This window comes from Micropterus dolomieu, linkage group LG11 (assembly GCF_021292245.1).
Source record: "Micropterus dolomieu isolate WLL.071019.BEF.003 ecotype Adirondacks linkage group LG11, ASM2129224v1, whole genome shotgun sequence".
NCBI classification, from domain to species: Eukaryota; Metazoa; Chordata; class Actinopteri; order Centrarchiformes; family Centrarchidae; genus Micropterus; species Micropterus dolomieu.
The window spans coordinates 355,411-372,773 of NC_060160.1; the positions used below are offsets into that span (position 1 = coordinate 355,411).

A 17,363-nucleotide genomic window follows, 5' to 3' on the forward strand; every position below is an offset into this window, starting at 1 on the left:
GTCGCGCTGACGGTGTCGTAATCGGTGTCGCGCTGACGGTGTCGTAATCGGTGTCGCGCTGACGGTGTCGCGCTGACGGTGTCGCGCTGACGGTGTCGTAATCGTTGTCGCGCTGACGGTGTCGTAATCGCTGTCGCGCTGACGGTGTCGTAATCGGTGTCGCGCTGACGGTGTCGTAATCGGTGTCGCGCTGACGGTGTCGTAATCGGTGTCGCGCTGACGGTGTCGCGCTGACGGTGTCGCGCTGACGGTGTCGCGCTGACGGTGTCGCGCTGACGGTGTCGTAATCGTTGTCGCGCTGACGGTGTCGTAATCGCTGTCGCGCTGACGGTGTCGCGCTGACGGTGGTGGTGTGTTTCAGGATGTGGGCTCCTGCTGTACCTGAGAGGTCGGCCAGGGTCACAAAGTGTTCCTTCAGGAAAGCTTCCTGGTCTGGAGTCTGAGGGACGAGCTGAGGGGCCCTGACCTCTCCTCCTCCTCCTCCTCCTCCTCTTCCTCCACCTCCCTCCTCTTCATCCTCCTCCAGCTCAGAGGAGTTTCCATCTGTGCTGAGAGGCTCTGTGGGCTCAGAGTCTGACAGAGAGACAGATTATAGGTGAGACAGTCTGTCTGCAGTACTGGAGGAAGTGTTTGGATTCTTAACTGCAGTACGAGTACTAATACTACACTGTAAAATAAATATGTTTCAAGTCTTTAAAATGTCCCTGTTGTACTATGATACTTCCTTTCCCCAGATTCAGCTCAGATATTAGACTGCAGCTGATTATTCCCTCCATCAGTCCACTGATTCTTTGGTTTGTACAGATTCTGCCGTCACGGTTACCCAGAGCCCAAAGAGACGCCTTCACGCCGCTCGTTGCGTCCGACCGACAGTCAAAACCTCAATGTTACTAACAAACATCACAGTTATTAAAATGATTCAATCATCAAATCATTATAAAATAATACAATTTGCAGGCAAAACACTCACAGTTACAAGAAAAATGCTCACAAATGTAGAAATTATAGAAATGCAAGTTTGGAAATAAAACTAACAAATTAAAAGTACACACAAATTTAGAACTTTTATCTCGTAAATTCATGTTTTTCTTGTAATTTTGTGAGTTTTATCTCGCAAAAGTTCCGTCTGTCACAGAGACTGAGAATGAGTCTGTCGGACATGGGGAAGCGAGTGAGACAGTAACTCTGGGTCTGAAACCGTCTCGCTGTCCCCTGCAGGTGGATCTGGAGGAAGTACTCGGATCCTTTACCAAAGTAAAAGCCTCTGTCTGCGTCTCACCGTCTCCTGCAGGTCTGACAGGACTGGACAGTCTGGAGCTGAATCCCAGTGAGCATCCGCTGTCTGGACTGGGTTTGTCACGCCGTCCACCTGCTGCAGCAGGACACGCCTCCTTCACCTGGAACTCACTGACAGGAAGGGGAGGGGTTTTAAAGCAGGAACATTTCACGCAAACAGAATCTGACCTGATCCACCCTACCTTCCTGCCAGGCTCACGCTGTCCTCCCATTGGTCAGGATATAGCACCAGATTCTCCCTGTCTAGGCTCTGATTGGAAAGCCGGATGAAGTCTGGCCTCTGATTGGTCCTCGCCTCCTCGTCCTCCGCCTGGACAGACAGAATCACACACCATCTGACCGGCTCGTATCACGTGACTGAAGCTCTAGTGCTGTCACAACGAGCAAGTTCTATTCGCTGAAGAAGACCACGAAATACGGTCAAGATCTCCGGAAGAAGCTGGTAAGTGAAGCTTGAGGTTGGGTAGTGCGTGTTCTCACCCATGCAGTGGTGACCTGCAGACTCACGGTGCTCCCCAGCTCCCGATAGGGCCTGTGAAGCCCCGCCTCTACGTCTTGGCCCCTCTTCATCTGGCTGCAGGGGGAGGTGCTAACCTCAGGGGGGCGTGTCTTCACCTGGGGGGACCGGACATAAGGTCAGGTTAACGCCACGTTCAGCTCATGTAGGAGAAATTAGCGGTTTGGTTTGTATCCGTTAGTGTCCTGACCTCCTCTTGCTCCGCCTGCTGCTCCTCCGGTCTGTCGGGGGAGAACGAGTCCAGCAGTCTCAGGTCCAACATGGACTTGACCATCAGGACACCGTCCGCGCTGCCCGTCCTCCTGGACCAGCGACGGCGAGGGAGTCGACCCCCCAGAACCTCCTGAGGAGTCAGCATTTATTCATTAAGGCTGTTTCTTTGTACAAACGTTCACACTTTGCGCTGAATGTTCAGTTGAACGCCCACCGACCTTCCTGCTGTCTCTGCCGCTCTGAGAGTCCTGAGAGTCCAACTTCTCATCAGACGTTTCTGCAGGAAAACAGTGGATTTTCATTTCCAGCCTGAATACGAGTCCGTGTACATTTTAAAGCTCGAATGAGTCACGTTTCTGTTATCAATAGAATAAAAGCTAACGTGTCTTTAAACACAGTTAAAGACACGTTAGCTTCTGATTAAACACAGAAACACTGACTGGACGTCACCGATTCTCATTTTAAAGAATTTCCTCGATGGGAGCAATAACGTATTTCTAATTTAGCATGTCGTGTAGCCACGGTAACAGACCTGTCTCCTCCTCCAGTCTTCCTGCTGTGACCGTATAAGGACAGCGGAGCGCCTCTTCCTCCTCCTCCTCCTCCTCTTCCTTGTCGCTGTCAGACGACATGGTGACGACACGAGCAGACGACGCCTCGCTGCTGCTGCAACAAACACTATTTAGTCTCATATCTGTCACACACACCGACCACTTTATTAGGTACACCTAAAACAAATAGCTAATCAGCCAATCACATGGCAGCAGAAAGGGGATTTACACGTGTGTGTGTGTGTGTGTGTGTGTGTGTAGGGTAAAGGGTTTGGACTTGGCAGGTACTTTCTGTTTTTATCACCTTCTTCACTTGTTTAAAACACTACGAGTCGCCGTCTTACTCGTTAATATTTCCCTGTTGAGAAAACTGACCGTACATTCCTCCCTCCTCATGTTCCTCTTACAAACGGCAAAAGTTTTTATTGCTGGCCGAAGTCGTGAGAAATTCGTCAGCGTAGGTCTTAAATGACCACTGAACACTTCAGGTGTCGACAGCAGCTGTGAAACAAGACCGACGTTTACCTGAGGTTTACCACTTTTTGCTGAGGTGCATTTTGGGAGTTCTGAGTGCTGCTGGGAGGTCGGAGGTCAGCGAGTCGCTGCCTCATCCTGATGGTCAACTCTGGACTGAGACGCCACACGAAGATACAGCTGCACACACACACACACACACACGCGCAGAGGGTTCATTAGTACTCTCATAGAAATCTTTCTAAAGGTTTTGATGTAAAATGCAAATAAGTTCATGTTTACACACACTGATCATCAGTTTGTTTTGACATAACCAGGGACAGGGGCTAGAAACCTGTGTCCATGGTAACCTACTTCATGTCTAATGCATTCATCTCTGCCAAATTAAGAAAAATAAGACGTGCCTGTCTCCAGAGACTGTGATCAGATGTCTGCAGTCGCTGCTGAACTTCAGACCCGTGACAATCTCTGAGAGGCCGACAGAGAAATAACCGTTACTCACACAGATAAGTACACACAGTACACACATAGATACACGGATCAATACATCCACGCATGAGACGGTGATCTACTGACCCGAGTGTCCGAACATGGTGGCCACACACTCTCCGGAGTAGAAGTCAAATATACTGATGTTCTTGTCTGAGCAGGAGGTGGCGATGTAGAGACCTGAGGGGTCGATCTGCACCTGAGGAGGACGAGGAGGAGGAAGAGGAGGTTAACGCCTGTGGACTAAATGCTAATGAAACAGCAGACTGACTGGGGGGGGTCATGTGACCTACCTTAATGAGAGTCCCATCCTCGCCCTGAGAGCCTTTATACAGCTTCTTCTGTTTCCCATTGCTGATGTTAAAGATCCTGCAGGAGGAGGAAAGAAATGATTGAAGAAACAGTCTGGTTCGTAATAATTCTGCTACACTGAGCTCCTCCTCCTGTATGAATAAATATCCCATTAATACATCTTACTAACGCCTCTTCTTCCCTTTCCTGTTGTTTCTGTGTGGACGTAGCGTCGGACTGCTGCTCTCTGTCTTCGTGGTGTCAGTCCTAAAGCTTCCCGCCGCAGCAGATCCATGTCTTGAATGCTGCGAGACATATGACGGTGTGGTATGTTCCTACTCTGACCAGCAGGTGGCGGCCTGATCTCACAGGTCAACACAGAGCAGCCAGACCAGGCTCGGACAGGAAACCATAAAGCTAACAACTAATTCATATCGAACGTTCATGCCAGAATGAATGAACACATGAATGAATGCAAATGAAATTTGAGTTCTGCTGCCAAACAGTATGTTAAACCTGGAAACAATAAATAAACATGGAGCTTATTAAATAAAATAACGTCTATATGGAAACTTTTCCTGCTGTTCTCCAGCCGACTGTCTGAAATCTGAGGCGGCCGAGGTTCCCACAGCGCATGAACGCACCATCAGAGTTTGTACATTTAGTGTAATGATAAAGGGTCAGCAACTGAGGGATGACGTCGTATTGCTGTTTGTCAAGAAATAAATGAGGGCACCAGAAGGGAGAGAGAGACAAGAGAAGAAGAAGCATCATGGCAGTTAATCCTAATCCACCTGCTGCTGGGTAATAATCCGGCCTGCAGACTGAAGCGTCATGTTTGTTTTAGCTGCGGGCGGATTAACACGCACGCTCTCAGACAGGTGTGTGCGTTACCTGATGCTGCGGTCCTGACAGCCCACTGCTGCGTACTTCCTGGTTGGTTCGACGTCCATGTCGTACAGCGTCGTCTTCCTCACCACGTGATGAGTCCGAGTGAATTCTAAGCCCTCCTCCATCTGCGAAAGACGGAAACAAAACAGATTCTGTTTCTCAAACTTTAATCCAAAATTGGCTCCAATTGTAACTGAATTTCGAGGAAAGACATCGTGACATGCTGCTTGTTTGCATCTACGGCAGCTGATTGGATAATGGAGATAAACAGCTGGTGGAGCTAACTTCTAAATTTCTGAAATTTGTTTTGTGTGCCAACTGAAGGTGTGCATATAAACCGGTGGATGGAAACTACCACGGCGTATTAGGGCCACTGTAGATTTTTCTTTTATGGGGGAAATTATGGAGGGATATTCACAGAAAAATCTCAAAACTTGCAAGATTAAAGTCAAATTTGTTCTTTTTATCGCATAAATTTACCACTTTAGTCTCAGAATCTAACAAAATGTGAGTTTTATCACAAAAATGTATTTAATCTGAGAATATCAATTAGTAGTATCACATAAATTTACTTTTTCGTAAATTTAAGTTTTATAAATTTTTTTCTTGCAAATTTGTTTATTTTGTCTCATAAATTTGTGATTTTATCGCAAATTTGTGAATTTTATTGCATACATTTATCACTTTAATGTCAGAATATCAGTGTTTTTTGTGAGTTAAGGGATTTGAGTTTTATCACTCAGGAAAACAGAAGAGCTACTTTGTGACATCACTCAGGTGTTGCTCTCACCTGCTGAGCGGTGCGGAAGTAGACGCTCTTATCGGCTCCACAGCTGATCATCCTCACCTTTCCCTCATTGGCTGACAGACAGGAAGAAGGTGACGTCAGAGGAGAAACATCAGCAGCAGAGTTTATTTCTACCAACAACTGTAACATGCCGCGACTCACCAGCGAATCGGACGGCAGTGATGGATGACGAGTGTTCATCCAGAGTCTGAACCAGACTGTACTCTCTGCCTGCATCCAGGACGTGGATCAGACGATCCCGACTGGCCGTGGCTAATAACTGGAGACCTGAGAGACAGACGGAGATGAAACCAGCCTGAGTTAAGTGTGGTCGGCGCCCCCTACAGGCTGCAGAGTTTCAACATCTGTACAGCAGTACAGAGGCTCCAGACACAGCGAGCCTCTGTACTGCTGTACACTGACGGCCCACCGCCTCATTTTTCTCTTTACATAAAGGCTAAAAGCAGAACAGCTAAAATGTCCCGGCTGACTGGCAGGAGACCCGGCCGCTCGTCATCCTGCAGCTTCTTCAGGAAGGTTTCTGGCTGAAACGCTCGAGACCATCAGAATAGAATCCAGAATAGAATTTAAAATCATACAAAGCTCTTAATGGTCAGGCACCATCTTATCTTAAAGAGCTCATAGTACCTTACTACCCCACCAGAGCACTGCGCTCCCAGAATGCAGGGTTACTTGTGGTTCCCAGAGTCTCCAAAAGTAGACTAGGAGCCAGAGCGTTCAGCTATCAAGCTCCTCTCCTGTGGAACCAGGTTCCAGTTTGGGTTCCTTGCTCAGACCTTCACCTCTGCTCACCTGAGAAGGTTCCTGACTGCACTTCACTCAGACAGCTGGTAATAAAAACACTGCAGTTTAAAATGGTGCAATACAAATTTTTATTATATGACAAAAATACTGTCACTAACTAATGTTATCTTCATCATCATCACCATGTGGCGTCTCCTGGCCAATCAGGACAGACTCTGATCCGTTTAAATCTTATACACAAACATCTTATACAGAATTAAATTAACGAGCCCAAAAACAACCAGCTCATCTTCCTCCCCCTCCTCTGCGTCGTTTAAAGGAGCAGTCCAACATCTGGTACCCGTCAGATGTTTCTCTAAAACACCTGAAGAAGAAACTTGCTAAAATGACGAACTGCTTCTTTAAATCAGTGTTTTTTTTAAATTTTCGGTGTGAAGCAGCAGAGGACAGAATCAAACCCCAAACATCCTGTTTTTATTTTCTCTTTCTACACTTCCTGCTCGCTCTCTCTCCCCCCTCTCTAAGCCCCGCCCCTCTCCACCTGTCAGGAGGCGGGGCTTTAATTTGAAGGTGTCATATTTTAAGGCAGCTGGTTGGTCGGCGGTCACATGTTGTTAAATCCCATCATGCCTTTCATGTTGCCGGCGGCTCCCTGCTGGAACTGCCGCATCATCGACTGCAGGCCGGCCATCCCACCTGAAACACACAGCACATGACCACAACACGCCGTTTAGTCCGTATGTCGTTACGGGTCAACTGGACCAGGTGTCAGTCTGATCTGTGGGGGGGCGGGGGGGGTCTAACATGTTACTATTCCCGTGTTAGCGTCACGTCTGAATAAAGTCCCGACACTGTAAGAATCCTCCTGCAGGTGTGATGGACCAGGTGGACTCACCCATGTGGTGCAGGACTCGGGGGTCCATCATTTTTGCCATCTGCTGGTTCAGTTTGGCCATCTGAGACGGGTTCACGTTCTTCGACATGTCTCCTCCTGGAAAACGCCAAACACACGTCAGGACAGGTTCAAAGCCGCAGATAAAATCTAAAGCTACAACATTCATAGATTAAATTTTATCTCAGATGTTTTATTATCGATTCATTGCTTTGAGTCATTCTTTAAGAACACAGTTCTGAAACGTGAAGGTCTCCTTGTGCCTCCGGTGTCACAGTCAACTGGATCTCTTTGGTTTGTGGTCAGAACGAGTCATCGTGGAGCATCGTGCTCAGCCATGATGAATAAAAGCGGCGTTGGCCTCAGGCGGCCGACAGATGAACGCAGCAGAAGGATTCAGAGACGGGAAACGGCAGCCGTTAGCCAGATGCTAACACGTTACCTTTAAACAGCCCCTTGATGCCGCCCATCTTCTTGACCATCTGGGCGAACTTGGTGTACTGAGTCAGCAGCTCCTGGACGTCTCTGGTGGCGACCCCGGACCCCCGGGCCACCCTCTGGATCCTGTTGGGCTGCTTACTGAACAGTTTGGCTCCGTCTTTACTGTCCAGCTCTGAGGAGGCAGACGGAGATCATGACCCAGTGAAACCAGTACAGGGAGGAGACTGATAATATTTAGCAGTAAGGATTGACACAGACGTTCTGGGGCTGCAGCTGATCAACGCTGTCAACTTATCTGATAACAAGCTCGCTGAGGTTAGCGAGCTTTAGCTTAGCATGCTGCTGATGTCAGTAGAGTGTTACCCTGGTCGTTCATGCTGTCCATGATGGTCATCAGTTTCTTCAGTCGGGCCATTGATTCCTGCTCGTTTCCTTTACTCATGAAGTCGGTACCGAAACCAGGAATCATCCCCTGAACGCATCGCAGACAGAAACAGAACAGTTCATCAGTCGGCTACTTCAGGGTTTCAAACAACAACCAACAAGCTTCCTACAAACATGTAAACGTGTCTCGAGCCTCAAAACTCGGGACTTTAAATGTGTTCCAAGGTCACATGACTTAGGCCTTTGTATGTCATGTGACCGTCTAGTCTACAGGTGTGTTCACACAGAGAGTTTGATGCTGGATCACCTGTGTTTGTGATTGAGGCTGCGTTCAGACTGCAGATCAAAGGGACCCAAATCTGATTCTGTGACTCAGATCTTTCTGACAGCGTGAACAGGCCGAGTCACATGGAACCGCTTCCACATGTGGTCCAAATCTGATCCAGATCGGATCTTTTTAAATGCGACCTCAGTCTGGACTCTCAGGTCGCATTTGATGCGACTTTGACGTCACTGTAGAGCAGCTGTTCTGCTGCAGACGGAGCCGCGCTCAACGGAAAAGCTCCACAAAACGCCATAATTAAAGATGTGGCTCTCTTCGCCCTCTAACTCGCCGTCATCTGCTCAGATTCCCTTTCTTACACCTGAAATCCAGCAGACCGGAGCTCTTCTGAGTTACATGCACGCTGCCTGTCTGAGCGGACGCAGTGGGGGGAGTTGTGGGGCAGTTGCATTGTCCAGCGCCAGAAACCGTAAAGAAATGAACAGAAAGTCGTGACACTCGTCATAATTCGGGAGAAATGTGAGCCACAAGAGGACAATTTAAAAAAAACGGGAGTATTCCGCGAGCTAACCGGAGTTAACCTCTGTCGCTCCTTCTTTACTTCTGCAGCCTGCAACAGCTGCTGCCGCGTGACGTCGTGTTCTTCTTTCAGGCTGCGGACAGTTCACGCTGGAGTCTGATATGGACCGCATTTAAACTATAATGTGAACTGTCAAACAAAAACAAACCGAGCATTAAGGCCTGCGGTCTGAACGCAGCCTTAGTTTCAATAAACGGATCAAAGTAACGACATCATGATGCGATTTGTCAAAAACATGAAGTCATGCTCTGTCGGGTCGGTCAACTTCTGAAACGCTCGTTTTCTGGATGGAGTTTGGATCCATCAGGGTCAACGATGACGACGACAACGATGGCTGGAATCAGGTAACAGACCTGATAACAGCAGGGACCGCTCTGCTCTGTGGCGAGCAGAAGCTCCGCCCCTCAGATCTTTCAGTTCAATATTTTGTGTTGCTTTGACTTTCTACGTCACCGCGGTGCACTTCTGTGTGAACGCATCCGTACGGTGCACGCCCACTGCATACATTTAGGAGGCGTCGCCAGGTATCCCAGCATGCCTTGTGCAGTAAGGTAGCCGCTCCCCATAGACTTTGAATAAGCGGGATTCCGTAGTCAGTCAGCTGGAGGTCAGAGTTTGGCGTTTACCATGATCTGTCCGAAGGGTCCCATCTTCATGATGTTCTGGAACTGCTCGTACATGTCTCTGAGGGTGAACTGCCCTGGAGGTCAGAGGTCACAGGTCAGTGATCATACCCATAATGCAACGCGTGTTCTCCACTAGTTTTACTCTCCTCCACTTGAGTTAAATTTCAGCTCTGCTAACACGTCTAACAATCCCACAATGCAACGTGTCACATCTCACCGTGTTTCAGTTTATCGATCAGCTCCTCGTTGTCGTCCAGTTTCAGCTCGTTCACTCTGTCAATCAAACCCTCGATGTCGCCCATCCCTGACAGGAAGAGGAGCGTTTCCATGGAAACAACATGTTATTTACTGCAGGTTGCACATATCTGAATAAGAGCAGAATTCATCAGGTGCTGCGTGACCACGGGAGTGTTTACCGAGCAGTTTGCTGATGAACGGCTGAGTCTTGAACGGCTCGAAGTCGTCGATGTGTTCTCCTGTTCCGATGAAGATGATCGGGCTCCTGGTGGCTGCCACGCTGACAGGAAACAGCAGAAGAAGAACGTCAACACAACGCCGACAGGAAGCAGCAGAAGAAGAGTCACTTTGACATCACACAGAGCTGTGACATCACGACGGGTCTTACGCGCTCAGAGCTCCTCCTCCTTTAGCGTGCCCGTCCAGTTTGGTGACGATCACGGACGCCACGTCCACCTTGTCTTTAAAGGCCTTGGCCTGAGACTCGCAGGCCTGACCGATCGACGCGTCCATCACGTACACGATGTTGTCCGGTTGCTATGGAAACACAGAAAGAGAGAAACATCTGGAGGTGAAGAAAAACACTGGACTGTCTCAGGTACTGGCGGTGCGTTCAGGTACTCACCACAGCGTTGGAGACCTGCAGCATCTCCTCGAACAGCGAGTCTTCCTGTTTGTGTCGCCCGCTCGTGTCGACGATGATGATCTCAAAGTTCTCGCCTTTGAACTTCTCGACACCCTCTGCGGCGATAACCACCGGGTCCATCTCTGTGTAACTGAACACAACACACAGTGTGACACACTCAGCAGACCGCAGAGGACGCCACCTGTGTGAGCGTCGAGGACCAACTCACCTGCCGTAGAACGGGATTCTGGCTTTAGTGGCGTTCTGTTTCAGCTGATCGAAGGCACCTGAGAGAAGAGAGGAGGATCATCGAGGATGAAAATCTGCTGCTGAGACATTTGAAATACCAAAGCTGAAGGTGCGTGAAGCGGCGTGTCAGGTGAAGCGCCGTGGCGGGTCACTGAAGGTGCGTGAAGCGGCGTGTCGGGTGAAGCGGCGTGTGGGGTGTTTACCGGCTCTGAAGGTGTCGGCACAGATCAGACACGTCTTCCAGCCCTTCCTCTGGTAATAATAGGCCAGCTGCATGAAACAAAGCAGTCAGTGTGACGACAGACAGACAGCAGGGGGCGCTCTGCATCAAACTACTGTTAAATCTGGATTAAGACAGGGGGCGGGGTTATGGCTCAGGTGCGTCGTGTCACCTTTGAGCAGGTTGTAGTTTTCCCGCTGCCCTGCAGACCAACAAACATGATGACGTTGTTCTTTCCTTTTGTGGGAGTCCAGGCCTTCACACCGGGGTCCACTAGCTGGAAATACACACAGTACACATAATATACACACATAATATACACACAGTACACATAATATACACACACCCTGTAGTTAATTCTCAGTTTACTTGATGACTCAGGTAAATTTTACTTTAAAGTTTAGAATCACATTTTTCTATAAGGTTTAAAAATAATTGTCTCCCAGACTCTTCCAGGACTTTTCCAGGCCTGATGACCCGACCTTGACGAGCTCCTTGAAGACGGCGTGCTGGATCATCCTCCTCTTGTTCAGACCTGAAGCCATCTCCTCCAGATCTATGGCAGCCCTGCAGGGACAAAACCACAGTTCAGACACAGCTGCTGGACAGAACCGGACCAGGTTCAGATCCTGGATCAGGCGTTTTATACTCACTTGACGTTCTCTCTCAGCTGTTTGACCAGCTTGATGTTGACGTCGGCCTCCAGCAGAGCAGCACACACCTCCTTCAGCATGGCATTTAACACCTGCAACACAGACAGGTGACTGCAGTGGGACCAGGACTCAGCCCGACCGCGGGCCCGGGACTCAGCCCGACCGCGGGCCCGGGACTCAGCCCGACCGCGGGCCCGGGACTCAGCCCGATCATTAAACTATTCGCTACTTGGGCATGAACGGTGAATGTAGATGTAAAAGCGCTTTGAGTGGTCGAAAAGACTAGAAAGGCGCTATACAAATACGGAGCTTTTACATTTAACAAATGTTTTCACTCGCACTCTGTGGGAGCGCGGCAGCCCTCAGCGCTCGGCTCGCTTCCTGTCCTCTTCAGTGCAGAACACACGTGACAGATGATATAAGAGCAGCGTCGCTCTGAATCAGGTGCTGCGCAGCGAGCGTTTGATTGTCCAACGGCAGAAAGTGACGTGAACGCGAGCGGAGGAAAATATTCTGGCAGTAAATGTCCGGTGTCTGTTACAGCGTGTCGGCTTCTCAAGGCCAAGAAAAGTCTGTTGTTTCCCAGCTGCTGGGAAAGTGAAGCCTGTTAGCGCTGAGTTAGCGAACATCTCCCCTTCAGCCTGAGCAGCTTCTACAGCAGCTACAGAACATTAGCTCATTTATAGAAAGTAACTGGAAGCTGCATTTTATTACTGCCTACGTGTTCATGTTGAGAACATCAGGTCCAAACTGAGACTAAACTGGCGCAGCCTGCAGCTCCGTCCTGCACAGACTGGTTCAATTATTTTTCAGGTTTCAGTCGGAGGTGACTGGAGGAGCTGAGCTTAGTGAAGCTAATTACTGATGCAAACTCGTCCTGTTAAGCTCATGAGGAGACGTTTCTTTCTGGATTTTAATGTGCAAATAAAATGCACCTCAGAAGGGAGGAGGTTTCTCACGCTGCCTGTTTTTTATATTAATGTCTACAGATAAATGTCACAGAAGGCAACGTGAACAGTCGTGTCTATAATGATTCTGAGGTCACATTAACAGGGTTTTAGGGGCTGATGCCCAAAACATGCTGTGCCATCGCTGTAAAATCACTGTGGAGCATCAGAACCAACCAAATTACTTTCTCCAGATCTAAAGGTTGTCGTTCCTCCATCAGACTGATCTTTGGCTGTTGGTTATTTATCATCTGCTTTAGCTTTTCCAACTATTTGTTCAGAGATATGGTGAAAATAACGGCCCAATGTGATGTGAAGTTACATATTTTTCATTGGGAAGCACCCCCAAACCAGCACCAAAACATTAATCTAAAGCTCACATTAAACTGGGAAACACTGCAGTTTGAAGCTGTTCTAAGGTGCATCGCATGCTCATGGACACAAGAGCTGCTGAGACATGTTGGGGTTTCGCTCCTGGAGGAAAAATCCTGGAGGAAAAACTGAAACCTGTAACCTCTCTCTAGCTTACGGTAATAATTAACGTGACGGCAGCCAGCGGGACGTAAATGATTACGTTAACCGACCACCACAAGTTTGGCAAGTAAACAAACGCTCATTCATCTTTTCATAACGAACGACAGTCGGAGTTAACCTCTCGTAGGTCGTAGCTGAAGCAAGAAGCAAGCTGACGTTAGATGGCCGATTCTGAGCTAAACATGTTCACTCACCTCAGGTTACTGACCTATTTTGCGTTCAGCTCGTCTTTGTTTGGGTCTTGTTGTATGAAGTTTTAAAGCCAAAGTTTTTGCGTGCAGCAGATGCTACGTGTTACGTAGGCAGGATATAGGTAACACAGGGAGGGAATAACGGCAAGCTCATCAGACATCTCCTAAATTCAACTTTATTCAACTTTAAAATCTTATTCATATTCTTTAGAACATTTCCCATGTTTCCAAGATTTCATAGTCCTTGAGCTACTTTCTGCACATTAAAGCCAGCAGTTCAGTTTAGCGTCAGCTTTTCTACAGTCCTTAAAACTTTCCACATCTTTCATACATTTATACTATTCAAATTTGTTCATGACAGCAATTCAGTTTAGCGCAAGCCATTCAGCAGACAGCATTCACACCGCAATTTCTTCAGAAATAGCTTTTCTAGATCTTCTTCTTCTTCTTCCGTACGTTTTTTGCTTGACTACTCTTACTGCATACTTTGTGCTACAAAAACTATTCAACTATTACAATGTTGAGCTTTTTAAGGAAATTCTACCTTTTATACATTTTAAACTATTAGGCTTTTTGTGCAATTTTTAACATTTAAGTGAATGGAGAAATCTTCAACTCTTAAAACTTCAACTTTCAAAGGCTCATCAATTCAACTGTCAATTGTTTACAAATCTTTTCTCTATTAAACGTGTATTCAACTTTTTGATAGCTTCTGCAGTTTTTTTCACCATCTCTATTATAGTTTTATAAAGATTTCAAGCACTTTCTGAGTTTATAATGGCAGCGGATGGAGCGGAATGTTAGAGTTAGAGCACGTGACCTCGTCAGAGTGGAGCCAGCTTAAAATTTCATCGTAAAAATTTATTTTTAACTCGCTGCCCTGACCACAATTTTAACTCTTCAGGCATCAAATTATGCTAGAAATGTAGGTATTTTTGTTGTGGTTCCTCACATGTGTTTAGTAAATCCCTCGGACTTATAGATTTGTGTCTGTTATCTTCCAAAGGACAAGAGTGACAGAAAATCCTCCATTGGGAGCCACTATAAATTCTCCTAAAAATTTCTTGACCAGAGCAGAACGTACCAGTTTTTCAACTCGCCGAAGTGGTCACTTTTTTTCAACTTTATCCACACAAAAAATATATCAAATCGTTCAGAAATGCCTTCTGCTGCTCCCGGTCAGGTCATTTCGCTGATACGACCTGTAGTTTAGTCTAGCGAGGTTTGTACTCTCTGTTAATAATCAATAAGAAGATCAAAGGAACTCACACTCTCTCACACACCCACACACTTGCAGGAAGTGCAGATTTTCTAGGTTAATAATTGTTCCTTTGAAATATTCTACTGCTTGTCAAAAGCAAGACATATTTTCAATGTAACAGGCCTGTATAGTGTTTTCCCCCCTCTTTCTTTAGTTTTTATGTCATTTCATTGTTTACTAATTATACATTGTTTATGTGAATTTGTGTTCTGGCAACACTGCAACTTAAACAATTATGGAAATAGGCCTGAGAGAGAGAGAGAGATCTCATTTCATCTCATGGAAACAAGTTTCTGCCTCTACATATCAAAGTTTCCTCCTCACTAGAGGACGAGCTGTCCAGATCAGCTGTCCTGATCCTTCTCACAAGAGCTGTTACAGTAACTATCACATAGAAAATAAACTCAGTCGCGCGCGTCTTTATTCCCCTGCAGCAAAGTCGCAGACATCAACCCAAGGATGATGTCACCGTCACAGGAAGCGCTTCTGCCGGCTGCACATACAGGCAGAGCCCTGTAAAGAGAGAGTCGCGTCAGCAGGGGTCCAAAATGCTTGACCGTCGTGATGTTCATGGAGACCGCAGATAGTTCCCGGAAGTCCTAGGCGGGCAATTGAAAATGAGCGAGAGAAACGGCGATTTTGAGCGATTTTCGGTCATTTATACAATAAATGCGTTGATTTACAATATTTGCACAGCACAGTGACACGTGTATGGAGTTACATTACATTACAATTTTTTAATAAAGAAAGACATATATTTTTGACAACAGCTACAATCACCCACCTTGTTGACATTTTTTGGCCAACCTTACATTGGAAAGTGTGTTGCTCTTGAAAACACGTTTAAAATTCAGATCAGATTTACCTTTCTAACATTCCTTTTAGTGATCCCATGGGATCAGGGTTAATTGATCTTAATGACTAATGTAATCTTTATGACTTCAGATAGAACAGACAGGTGACCATCAATTATTGCCAAGTATTAATTTAATAAATCTCCAATAAACTCAGAAAACAGCATGTTAAGTGGTTTGTGTCTGAACTGTCTTACAACACTCTACAGCACGGTTTATTGTGCTGTGTGGAGATGCTGCTGCAGTCTGTCAGAAAAATGAGTATGAATGTTTGGTTTCCCAGCTGACATGGAGAGGAGGAAAAAATGTTGACTCAGGTCAACAGGAGCAACTTACAATCACTAAAGAGGCAAACAACAAAAAATATGTCAGGTACTTTTTCCACAGAGAAAGAACACTTCACTGGCTTAATGTTTGGTTTATTAAAAACATCACTGCAGATCATCTTCAGGCTCCACTGAACCCCCTGTGATTCTTGTGCTGAGAGGGAGAACAAGAGGGTTAGACAAACCTACACATCTGTAAAGATTCATTCAGGTCATGGTTATCCAAGAAAAGTTGAATCGGGAGCATCTGGACGTGTCAGAAGTCCAGTTGCTCTCAATTCAACCTTTTTTGTAAAAGGCTACAGGTTTGATTGAGAAAGTTGTGGATTGTAAATTTTGGAACAGCTTTTGCTGCTGATGTTGGCATCAGTTACTAGATAGTTTGTTAGTTAGTGAATGTTTTTATTTTTTCAAACAGTTCTCACACACAGGAACTCTGATGTGATATGAATTTGTAATTAGAGTAAATATATCCAGTAAGGATTGAGTGATCACCAATATGGTGCATTGAGCCACTATGATGTATTAATGTGGGTAAATAAACCTGAATTGTTGTGTGGAAAATAAGCTCATAAGCTAAGACGGGATGCAGACACTGAGAGAAGGGAAAGAAAATGATCAAACATTTTAAGTATGATTTCTTATAAGTGGTATATTAAAATAGGCATTTACAATCGTGTTGTTTTCTATCTCACCATGGTCCACTCAGTACTCTCAAAGACAAGGTACTCTTTAGCATTACTGCTCCTCCACTTTCATACATGCACCACTAGTATATTTAAATAAAATTAAAAATCGGCGGTGGCGTCTCTTACTGACCATTCAGAAATGCTTCGGAAAATGTAGTGTGTGTGGAAGCTACTCGGTCAATAAAAGTACTTTGTTACTGAAAAGCTATTTGATTCAGAAAACAGCAACGCTGCCACCAAGCTACTGAGAAATGTAGTTAACTACACTGCTCAAAAAAATAAAGGGAACACTAAAATAACACATCCTAGATCTGAATGAATGAAATAATCTCATTAAATACTCCTTTCTTTACATAGTTGAATGTGCTGTCAACAAAATCACACAAAAATTATCAATGGAAATCAAATTTATCAACCCATGAAGGTCTGGATTTGGAGTCACACTCAAAATCAAAGTGGAAAACCACACTACAGGCCGATCCAACTTTGATGTAATGTCCTTAAAAAAAGTCAAAATGAGGCTCAGTAGTGTGTGTGGCCTCCACGTGCCTGTATGACCTCCCTACAACACCTGGGCTACTGATGAGGTGGCGGATGGTCTCCTGAGGGATCTCCTCCCAGACCCGGACTAAAGCAGCCGACAACTCCCGATCAGTCTGTGGTGCAACGTGGCGTTGGTGGATGGAGCGAGACATGACGTCCCAGATGTGCTCAGTTGGATTCAGGTCTGGGTAACGGGCGGGCCGGTCCATAGCATCAATGCCTTCCTCTTGCAGGAACTGCTGACACACTCCAGCCACATGAGGTCTGGCATTGTCTTGCATTAGGAGGAACCCAGGGCCAACCGCACCAGCATATGGTCTCACAAGGGGTCTGAGGATCTCATCTCGGTACCTAATGGCAGTCAGGCTACCTCTGGCGAGTACATGGAGGGCTGTGCGGCCCCCCAAAGAAATGCCACCCCACACCATTACTGACCCACCGCCAAACCGGTCATGCTGGAGGATGTTGCAGGCAGCAGAACGTTCTCCATGGCGTCTCCAGACTCTGTCACGTCTGTCACATGTGCTCAGTGTGAACCTGCTTTCATCTTTGAA

The 17,363-nt window shown here is 46.6% G+C and overlaps 2 protein-coding genes across 2 annotated transcripts in view; both read right to left on the minus strand.

The window, feature by feature from the left end:
* The window catches only part of LOC123979350 (mitogen-activated protein kinase-binding protein 1-like), an 8,356-nt gene extending 2,330 nt beyond the window's left edge, over positions 1–6,026 (minus strand). Inside the window, exons 1-15 of the mRNA XM_046063254.1 lie at positions 6,001–6,026; positions 5,672–5,850; positions 5,513–5,583; positions 4,726–4,847; positions 3,834–3,909; positions 3,628–3,739; positions 3,456–3,519; positions 3,103–3,231; positions 2,559–2,692; positions 2,245–2,303; positions 2,004–2,156; positions 1,777–1,911; positions 1,479–1,606; positions 1,280–1,407; positions 38–573 (exon numbers count right to left, since the gene is read on the minus strand). Coding sequence (XP_045919210.1) covers positions 38–573; positions 1,280–1,407; positions 1,479–1,606; positions 1,777–1,911; positions 2,004–2,156; positions 2,245–2,303; positions 2,559–2,692; positions 3,103–3,231; positions 3,456–3,519; positions 3,628–3,739; positions 3,834–3,909; positions 4,726–4,847; positions 5,513–5,583; positions 5,672–5,850; positions 6,001–6,026 — 2,052 coding nt within the window. The remainder of the gene's footprint in view (positions 1–37; positions 574–1,279; positions 1,408–1,478; positions 1,607–1,776; positions 1,912–2,003; positions 2,157–2,244; positions 2,304–2,558; positions 2,693–3,102; positions 3,232–3,455; positions 3,520–3,627; positions 3,740–3,833; positions 3,910–4,725; positions 4,848–5,512; positions 5,584–5,671; positions 5,851–6,000) is intronic.
* Positions 6,027–6,378: 352 nt separating this feature from the next.
* Positions 6,379–17,363, minus strand: part of srp54 (signal recognition particle 54) — a 15,018-nt gene continuing 4,033 nt past the window's right edge. The window contains exons 2-15 of the mRNA XM_046063255.1: positions 11,465–11,682; positions 11,294–11,378; positions 10,984–11,088; positions 10,795–10,861; positions 10,572–10,629; positions 10,343–10,493; positions 10,106–10,254; positions 9,897–9,997; positions 9,698–9,784; positions 9,481–9,554; positions 7,971–8,079; positions 7,609–7,779; positions 7,170–7,265; positions 6,379–6,970 (exon numbers count right to left, since the gene is read on the minus strand). Coding sequence (XP_045919211.1) covers positions 6,879–6,970; positions 7,170–7,265; positions 7,609–7,779; positions 7,971–8,079; positions 9,481–9,554; positions 9,698–9,784; positions 9,897–9,997; positions 10,106–10,254; positions 10,343–10,493; positions 10,572–10,629; positions 10,795–10,861; positions 10,984–11,088; positions 11,294–11,378; positions 11,465–11,682 — 1,563 coding nt within the window. The 3' untranslated portion in view covers positions 6,379–6,878. The remainder of the gene's footprint in view (positions 6,971–7,169; positions 7,266–7,608; positions 7,780–7,970; positions 8,080–9,480; positions 9,555–9,697; positions 9,785–9,896; positions 9,998–10,105; positions 10,255–10,342; positions 10,494–10,571; positions 10,630–10,794; positions 10,862–10,983; positions 11,089–11,293; positions 11,379–11,464; positions 11,683–17,363) is intronic.